The sequence below is a fragment of the Mucor mucedo genome (genome assembly GCF_025094135.1).
Source record: "Mucor mucedo strain NRRL 3635 chromosome Unknown EV154scaffold_56, whole genome shotgun sequence".
Taxonomy (NCBI): Eukaryota; Fungi; Mucoromycota; class Mucoromycetes; order Mucorales; family Mucoraceae; genus Mucor; species Mucor mucedo.
The window spans coordinates 20,649-31,357 of NW_026252340.1; the positions used below are offsets into that span (position 1 = coordinate 20,649).

Genomic DNA, 10,709 nt, shown 5'->3' on the forward strand with positions numbered 1-10,709 from the left:
ATTTCATGTTTTTATTATTTTTTCGATTTATTTGTTTATTCTCAAATAAATCATACCCAAATACGACACAATTATCTCCGACGCCAAGCAATTAGTAATCATGACGCATGGGTTTTGGCCACGTAAGCTGAAAGCAACACTAAGACTAATTAAGTAAGCCAAGTCATTCTTAAATGCAGACCCATGTTATCTGAAAAGATATAAATACTCCCCCTTTCCATTGCCGTTGTCGTATTTCCTCCAATAAATATCGTATAGAATGACCTTCAATGTGGTTAAATTATAATACTCGAGTGGTACTCTCATATTACTAAGTATAATATTGTTACAGATTATATATTGGGAATTATATTATTATTGGTTGTTTTTGATTCTCATTAATCTGTTACTAAAGTATCAGCTAATGAGAATTTTTCACTTAATAATTTGGGCCAATCAATATAAGAAAGTGTTGATTGACTTAAGACCATGTAATTCTAATTGCCATGTTTTAGAAGATAGAAACAAGCCACTGCCTATTCCTTACCAGATTCAATCTCCCAGATGATTGATATAAAAAGCGTCCTCCCTTTTGCGATGACTTTCTCTCCATAACTTTAATAAAAGATTAATAGAGACTCATTTCTTATTACTTCTTTTTTATTCTGTTTTATCTATTTTTAATATCTCAAACATCACATTTTTGTAAATGAATTCTCCTGTTAATACCAACCAACCCGCTGCTGCTTTCCAAGGTGCCCATGCTCTCATGGTTACTTACTCTTCTTCCTCTGAGTCTGAGTCCTCTGGTTCTGAAGCTGGCTCTGGTCAAGAATCGTCTTCTGGTTCTGGTTCTGATGTCGTTTACCATGATGGTAACGATTCCGACAGTATGGATGTTGATAACGAGGGTACGCCCGCTACTCTTCATTCGGGTCAAGGTGAAGATGCGTCTTCTGTAAGTCCAGTCGTAGACTCTGTTGAAGGGTCGGATTACGTTGGCCAAATCAAGGTTTTGCAAAACCAGATTGATGGGGATGCTGCTAAGATTATTCAACTCACTGCCGTTGGCGACGAGTTGTTGCATAACAAGGGCGGTAATTTCGCTGAATTGCCAGCATTATTGAATGCTAACCTTGCTATGATGGACTATTTAAATAAAAGGGTCAGTGGTGCTCATGAGTCGTTGGTCTCCTTGAAGAAACAAGAAGCCAGTTTACTTGAAGTAACGAATCGCACGAACAAGCTATCGATCAAGGGTTCGAAGAAAAAGGAATTGGATCATACCGCTGTCAAGGCTAAGGATCTCCCGGTTTTCAACGTTCGACCTATGAAGGCCCGCAAGATGAATGGTGAGGATGATGTGAATGATGAACACATGTTGTGCAACTTCGTTTTGGCTTTTGAGAGAGCTTACAAGAATGAAAACGTCAACGTTAATAAGCATTGGTATCCCCACTTGGAAGACTGTTTGGAAAAGCGTCTGTCCTCTCGCTTCTGGTTCGATAAGGTAATCAAGCCTGAGTACAAAGCTGACGAAAAGCTCCACTGGTTGTCCGCCGTCAAGATGATGCAAGACCGGTTCGTTATCTCGTCCGATAAAGGGATCCAAAAAGATAATGAGGTTTTGTTCGAAAACGGTGCTATTGGTCCAAAGGATACTTTGGTGGAATTTATCTTCAAGTATAGCGTCTTGGAGATTAATGGTAACATCTCCACTAAGGACAACTACCTGTTCACGGCGTGCTTTATCTGGAAATCGAAGAATGAAAAGCTCAAGGCGAAGGTAATGGATGCAATGTCCGAGTATATGAACAGTACTCAACAAGGTGTGAGTATCCATGCTGCAACTACCGACGAGGCCTTTTGCGAGTTCTATGCTGACTTTGGGAATGTAACCAAGGCCATTTACCGTAAATTGACAATTCTGGAACATTGCCTGGAAGAAGAACGAGAAAAAATTCCTTCTTTTGCTGGTGCTGGTTCCTCGTCTGGTGCAAGCCATGAAAAGTCCAAGAAAAGAAAGACAAAGAACTCTTCTGGTGCTCGTGTCAGCCCACCTTGGTCTTCTCCTGCTCCTGCTCCTGCTTCTTCTTCTTCGTCGGTTGGATCGGTAAAAGATCATGTGATCAACTATGACTTGGTTCGTTTGGATGAAATTTACAAGCCTTTCCATCATTTGAACGCCGATGAAAGAAATTTTCTTTTTAAGATGAAGAAATGCTTGAACTGCATAGTGGCTCCTTTCTCTCCTGCTCACTTGGAGACTTGTCCTGCAAGAAAGCATTACAAGGTAAATAGTAATACAATGATTGATAATAATGACGACTTAGCTTTGTCTGATGTTAACGTTTTATCTAATCATATTAAGAATAACGATGAATCTAATTCTAACTCCTCTAATTCTTCTAGAAGCACTAAAGTTGAACGGTACGATGATGATGATGAAGTGAATTTTGGTGATGATGAAGACGAATTCCAAGCTGTTTATAGAAGCCTGGACGACTTTATTTGCACTGTTAATGATGAAGTTAATTTTTCTTATAATAAAAATATCTTTGCCATAAAAATTAAGAATGATAAAAATGTATTTATTAATAAGGGAAAAAGTTAAAAGGGCTCGGATGATTTATTTAATTCCGAAAGTGTGGCTTACTCACCCATCACCCCTATTATAATTAATTCTGTAAAAACTTACTGTACCCTTGACACAGGTGCTCAAGTTTCTATTATTGATAAGCAATTTGCTATTGATCATAAAATTCAATTTCATGCAGTAGATGGACATTTATGTTTGTACGATGGTACTAGAATACTCCGTGAACAGTCCGTGTTACCTTTAAGTATTAATTACGATGGCGTAGAACACGTTGTTTTACATAAGTTCAATGTTATCGACAGTAAAGCAATGCCTTCTCCTCATAACCAAATCTTAGTCGGAACAGATCTTATGCCTAAATTGTCAATCCATTTAGTTAATGTTGCACATAAATATAAGGACACAACAAAGTCAGTTGATGATTCAATCTCTGATGTGGCGTATACACCTAACGTTACTCCTTATGGTAGTGAAATAGTCGATTAACACAAGTATAAATACGAGACAGAAAAAAGATGAACTTTATTAAAAATAGGATAAAACCTGATATTTAAACCAGGCTCGGAACTTCAAATAAAGAAGTCCCAAGTATATGTATATTATACTTTAACTACAACAGGTAGTGAAGAGGAACAATTAGCGTTTCACACTAGTTTAGAACCTTATATTGAGGCTAACAAGAAACTTGATCCTAATTCATTTTGTAATTTGCCTGAGAGCGTTTTACATTTACCAACCCCTGACGATTATTTGGTCAACATACGTCAGTATCCTATCGCCTATAAATTGCGCCCATTGGTAATGGAAGTAATCAACGATTGGGTACGAGATGGTATTGTAGTTAGAGCTACTCCATCTGCGTGGAACCTTCCTATTACGGTTACTATTAAAAAGAACCATGAGTCTGGTACAGTCTCTTTCGATCTGAGTAGTTTGACGAAAGAAGATGTCAGAGTTGTTCTGGATACAAGAATGCTGAATAAAGCACTTCTCACTATCAATGAAACCCAACCCTTGATCAATGATATATTTTCCACTGCCATGGATGGCTGTGTTGTATTCAGTACAATTGATTTAAAGTCTGCATTTTCACAGTTTCGGGTAAACTATGACGATCAGGTTAAAACAAGTTTTACCGGTCCTGATAACCTTAAATACATGCATGCTGGTAGCCCCTTCGGCGTCAGTACGATTAGTCAACTGTTTAGTTCAGTAATTCTTTCATTATTTAAGGATGTTCAGTATATAAGATCGTTCGTTGATGACATTTGTGTAATGTCTCGTTCAATCGAAGCACACTTTCATCATGTTAAACATGTACTTACAGTCTTAACGACAGCTAAGCTGCGTGTTAACTTTCGTAAGTCTCATTTTGCTAAAGCAGAGGTTTATCTTCTTGGTTTTTCTATTTCAGAAAGAGGTCGTCGTATCGATACTCGAAAGCTGACCAACCTTGATACTTATCCTCGACCAACTACGTCCAAGCAATGCCAGTCATTTTTAGGGTCTGTCAATTATTTTAGACAACATGGTCCTAATGCTGCAATGTTAATGGCACCCCTTGACTTTCTTCGTTCCCACGATCAAAAGAATAAAGGAAGACCTTTTCAATGGACTGCATTACACGATATGCACTTTCGTACTCTGAAAGAAATATTAGTTTCAGATGTGGTGCTGAGTCACCCGAATTTAGATCACCCATTCTGTATTGCTACAGATACTTCCGATTATGGCATTGGCTGTTGTTTATATCAAGAATATAAAACCAGCACTGCTGATGGTAATAAAAAAACTATCATAAAACATATTGGATTCTTTTCTCGTAAGCTGTCTGGGTCAGAACAACGTTATTCTTGTACAATGCGTGAATTATTAAGTTGTATCTTTGTATTAAATCAATTCCATAAATTTGTATCGGGTACACACTTCACCTTATTTAGCGATCACGAAGCTCTTTCATACCTTCACACTCAAAAGCATTCTAATTCCATGATGATTAAACGGCTGGATACCATATTGGATTATGACTTTAAAGTGGTGTACTTAAAAGGTGTTGATAATATTTTGCCTGACGCTTTATCCCGTCTCTATCCGCCAAAGGAAGACGACGGTGAAGGTTCCCTTCCTAAATTGAAACAGTTACATATCATGTCTTGTGGTCGAAAACATGTACATTCAAACCAGATTAATCTTTCTAACAGAAATCGTCATGTTAAAAATATGAAGTTTAGCTACGGTATCAGAAAAAATGAATCAGTGGCTTGTAACTGTGCTTCGTTTCGTGAAGTTAGTTCATCGACGTCAGATAACAAGGATAAGAATCATTGTTGTGACAATCCCGTTCCCATTGAGGAACACAATAGTGTGTATGTTAATAATGCTACTACTGAGTTAGACGAACATGACTGTCGTGATCAAGGCTATATGCTTAATATATGACTCTATCTACACTTCTTAAATCTTCCATTTGATAATCCTAACGTGCGATCGAACTTAAATGTTCCAAAATTTTAGACGTTTTTTCAAGAGCTTCAGACAACTCAAAATTAAAGATATCAACTTCGACCTCCCCATTTATTGTTAAGTAGATGTTTATGAACAAAAAATGGGGAGGTCGAAGTTGATATCTTCAATTTTGAGTCGTCTGAAGACTCTCAAAGTTGGTCGGTTTTTAAATTTCTTGGCTGGGACTTGGCTGTAGGGGGGAAATATTGAAAGAATATGGTCTATGTGTGTTGATAATTTAAATACCGATCCCGGTTAGTGTAACATACAACAACGAATAATATAGCGCCTACAGTTACTAAGTTTCTAGTATTTTCTGTCAAATTCTTTTGAATTTCCGGCTTTAGTCATAACAATCGAATTAATTTCGAAAAGATATTCAAAGACGTTCAGAAGGCTTAAAAATAAATATATTTGAAAACGGAAAGAAGGTCAATAATATTTATGTTTTTAGGAACGATATTTGGGGAATTGGATTACTACTTTCCTTTTCAATTTGGTTGCAAATGCATTGTTACTTTCTCGGTATTTATAAGAGAGGCGTAGTCTTAATTTTTTCCCTGGGTAAACAAAACCAGGCCTGAATGTCAGTCTTGAATGATCTTCAGAAGCTCGAAAAATTATCGGATCAAAAAACCCAAAGTAGATGCATACTAATATAACATACATTAATATTATTTGGGGTTCTTCAAACATTCTTATTATACGTTGTTCGTAAAAAAGTGACATTCTTGTTATCCGTCTATTTAAAACTCAAAATCAATCATCATTAGACAAATTATGAGACGTCTATGGTTATCAATCATTGCAGAGCCTTCAGAAGCTCCAAAAATAAAGATATCAAAAAAATAAAACTTGTGAAATGTTGTTAAAACATATATTCACATTATTTGGGGAGACTTCAAGTAGCTTTTTATGTCATATACTAACATTTTGAACATGATGTAAAACAGGGTTTTGATATTATTTATACTGCGACTCGGCAAAACTCGCGTTTAAATTTCTTGACCAGAAAAAAACCTTTTTTATTTTATTGTACTACATACTACATCAAAATGCCTGCACCTAGTAAAAGAACTTTAGCAAATCGCAATAGATTAAGAGATACAACTGGTAAAATTATGGAACAAACAGCTGAAACTGTCGAAGAAGATTGGATTGTCTGGGAAGAGGATACCAACGACCTTCTCAACCATACGGAGCGTATTGCCACACCAAAAAACATCAATGAAGCACTTTTCGATGATGGATCATCTTCCAAAAGACCTAGAAATGGTCATTACAATAAGACTTCAGCAGTAACCATTTGGAGAAAAAAAAGCAAGCAAAGACTGTCGAACCTGCTAATACTATTTTGAATTTTGGTGTCACTATTTCTTATGACTCTCGCGCGCAAATCATCTTTCCCTCCGTACAAAAACTATTGTTTTGTACGACACAAAGATATCAAGTTATTATAACAATCCCGTCAACTAAAGCATCAACAGAGACCCCTCAGCCAATCCTGATTCACATTCGACGTCCAAAAAGTATCCTTCCGGCCTCGAAAGACATCCACCAAAACTGCTCATTGAGTACAGATTCTCAGGAATCTTCAGCCTCACCTGAGAACCATAAACGACTTACAGGCCCTCCCGCTAACACTGCTACAGTCGTTGAAACATCCTCTCTAATCTGCAATCCAGCAACCAAACGTCCTTTCGCTGCCTCCACCATTGTAAAACTGTTTGACGACAACATTACACGCCATAAGAAATATATTGGTAAAAACTCCTCCACCATGAGCAATCCCTCTCAATCCCATATCCTCCACAATACGATGGAAAACAACACGCTTCCTGCAATCCAGTTAACTTCTGCCACGACCCACGGAGTCAGCTCTCCTGACGATCTCTCCTCTCACTCCCTAGACAAGGATGGTTCATCATTACGAAACAATTTCCAATTTGGAGATACGTCAAATGATTTCCCATCCCAGAGTAGTCTACCTGAGGTACCTCATAATCCTTCTTTAAGGGATAATGATACACCCAAATGGGCTTTGGACCTACAAGCTCAGATGAATCGACTTGTTGCCCTTTTCGAAGTGGCTACAAAAGAAAATTTAACACTCCGTCAGGAACTAAAACTTTCTAATGCTCGTATAACTGCACTGGAACAAAAACTTTCTGGCACTCGACGTGCTGGAAATTTTGATTTTAATGTCCCTGAAACTTTTCTTAATAGTTTTGGCAGCAATGCTTCTAAGTATTCAGACACTAATTACTCGGCAAAACAATCGACCACTGGTCACAATAGCACTAAAGCTAGCAGTGATAATAAAAACGAACATTCTAAGACCTCCTTCGCAGACATGGCAAAGAAGCCGGTCCCACTGAACAATTCTCGTAAGCGAGTTACGGTTAAGCAACGTAAAGCAGCCGCCCGTATCTTTGAAGCTCCTGCTGCACAAACATCTTCCGATACTTTCCTTTACTTATACTTACCTAACAAATATCGAATTCGCATCAAGGAGTTCCGTCAAAAATTGCGAACCATGGGAATCGATAACGGTCGCATTCTTGACATTCACTATCCAGCTCGTGGAGTTGTGGCAATTTTGATCCATCACAGCTATCAAAATGAATTAAACTCCATCTTAATGAAATCTACCATCACGCCTATTGCAAATTTTAACCCAATCGCAGCTGAACATGTTAACGACATCTCCTTAAGTCAACTTACAGCTGATGAACGTGCAGTAAAGGCTATTGAATTTCATCAAACACGACTCATCAGGGCTTGAAATTTATTAGAAGCTACCTTCGCAGATCAGTAGCACGAACGTTTGTAAATCAGGGATGGATCACTGAAACACAAGCACAACAGGTACTATTAGAGACTACCATGGGCAACGAATACCATGGTTCACCTAACAACGCACACGAGACGAATAATTCCGACACAGCCAACCGACCTCGCTCAGGATTTAGTACAAGAGAACATACTCAAGTACCTCCACAAACTGACGAACAAATGGATATTGAAGAAGAAACATGCAACAACTCCTCGCCTGGTGTCGGTCAACCAGCCCCCCGTCAATAAATGAGTACATTCATTGATACCACTAACCCTATGCCTACCTATGAAACTCCTATGACTACTGACATCTCTATGCTTACTAATATAACTATGCCTTTGACTACTAACCAAACCAGTCAGCCTAACACCGCTCACAATCAACCGACACCAATTACATTTAAATCCAATAAATTAAAAATCGGATCCATCAACTGTCGTAGCTTAGCCTCAACATCAGATCCAACTACTCGACGGAAATTCACCCGCTATCTTCGATCCCTAAAATACGATATACTCAACTTTCAAGAAGTCCGAACTGAAGACAACAATGTAATAGATTCCTTAATTATGGAACTACAAGCTAAAGATTCAACTTGGACACAACACGTCGGTATCGTTAGCCTCAATCCAAACATTCGAATCACACCCATTTTCATCACCCTCAGTAAACATGCAGTTTTTGTTAAAGTCCATCACATCAATCATCACTTTGAGCCGATCTTTTTACTCAACCTGTATGCCCCTAGTCAGTCGGGACCCAAGAAACAGTTTTATAGTGATCTTATAGAATTGCCTCTATTCAAAGATGAAATAGATATAGCACATTATACTAAGTATTCTAACTTCTTAATTGTCGGTGATTTTAACTATCATCATTACTCATCATATCGATCTTCGAATTCACCCACTCCCCACCCTATAGCGTCGTGGAAACGGATCCTCAGCCAACAACTTTATGACTGCATCAATTCAGATGATATAAGTGAAGTATTCTCTGTTGACAATCCACAAATAACATTCAGCCGGGGAACTTCACGCACAACCATTGATTACATTTTTGCGTCTCCTGCAATCAAAAGCAGTATCACCTCATCTGGGGTGAAATTTATCAACACTAACTGGACAGATCACGCTCTGCTATCCATTGATCTAATCATGGTGAGCAAAAAACACGGTAAAGGTATATATCGAGCGAACCCGGCACTGGTCAAGAACAAACGTTTCGTCGAACAATTATCTACACTACTACAAGATTTGAACCCTTCTACCACTCACGGCCCTCTTAATTCCCCTCAGAAGGAATGGGACGCTATGAAAAGAAAGGTAAGAAAGTTCTGTCAGAGCTTTAGCCGACACTACTGTCAATGGCGTGAAAAACAAATTGCTAGACTGCAAACTCGACGGTCCACGCTCATCGTTAAACATGCAAATTGTCCCGCCATCCTTAACCAACTTTTACCAACCGTTGAACAACAGTTAGGAATATTACAAAAGGAAGTGGCCGAAGTCGATGCAATTCGGGCAGGTAAACACTGGCGAGAACAAGGAGAAATTTCAGCTGGATACCTCAAGCGTACGATATCCCAACGGGAACAACAACGTAGCATGAAAGCAGTACACCATCCGATATCCGGGGAGCTATGCCATAATGACAAAGACATTCAGGAGTCTGTTAGAATTTACTACCAAGACTTGTTTAACCCGGATCCGATCAATCCCTCATCTGTTAATGCTATCTTATCACACATTACTGAAGATTGCAAAATAACCAAAGATACTGCTGCAGGATTACTCCTTCCAATCACGTTAGAGGAAATTCTAGAAGGTGCCAAACGATCTCCTGGCAAAAGCAGCCCGGGTTTGGACTCTATACCGTACGAAATTTTAAAACTTATCCTTGCTGACACTTATTTTAGCAACCTTTGTGTCATCATCTTTAATGAAGCGTTGACAAAATCAATTTTTCGGACAGTTGGTTGAAAACATCGATGATCCTGCTACCCAAGAAAGGTGATCTCACTCAACTAAAATGCTGGCGCCCAATTGCGCTCATTAATACAGATAGCAAAATATTTACTCGATTAATCAATTCGCGCATGATGGACTCAGCAGCCGACATCCTTAGCCCACAACAACTAGGTTTTATGCCAGGACGTTTCATTGGCGATCATGGACTTACCCTTCAACTAGCCGTTGAACACGTCAAACATCAGATAACACCGGATGACGAGAGCTACAACTGTATTGGACTTCTACTCGATCAAGAAAAAGGATACGATAGGGTATCATCAGACTATTTACGCGCCACCCTATTAGCTTTTGGATATCCCCAGACCCTTATTAATACCATTACCGGGCTATTTTTTAACACTTCCATTCAGGTCAATATTAATGGCCACCTTTCACCAGCCATTCAACAAAACCGAGGATTACGACAAGGCGATCCGATCTCCCCGCTCCTGTTCAACTTGGCATTCGATCCATTCCTGAAATCAATAACAAAACACCCCGATTATTCCGGGTTACCGTTCACGTCAACACCACCGGATAGTACACCGCCTACTTCTACTTATACACTAAATAATGAAACGGCCTTGATCCCCAAACCTTTGCGACTTTGTGTCTACGCCGATGATACATTAGTATTCCTTAAAAATCACTCGGACTTCCACATCCTTCAAGAGACCTACGCCCTCTACAGCGAAGCCTCCAATGCCAAACTGAATTATGATAAAACCGAAGCTTTTGCACTCAATGGCAAACCTTCTGAGGCTTGGACACAATT

The 10,709-nt window shown here is 38.8% G+C and overlaps 1 protein-coding gene across 1 annotated transcript; it reads left to right on the forward strand.

Annotated features, from left to right (window-relative positions):
- The first annotated feature begins 573 nt into the window (after positions 1-573).
- Positions 574-2,556, forward strand: EV154DRAFT_511380 (uncharacterized protein). The gene is made up of 2 exons (XM_051601800.1): positions 574-2,272; positions 2,392-2,556. Exons 1-2 carry the CDS (start codon positions 689-691, stop codon positions 2,398-2,400), a joined length of 1,593 nt encoding a protein of 530 aa, XP_051456781.1. The 5' UTR covers positions 574-688; the 3' UTR covers positions 2,401-2,556.
- Positions 2,557-10,709: the final 8,153 nt, after the last annotated feature.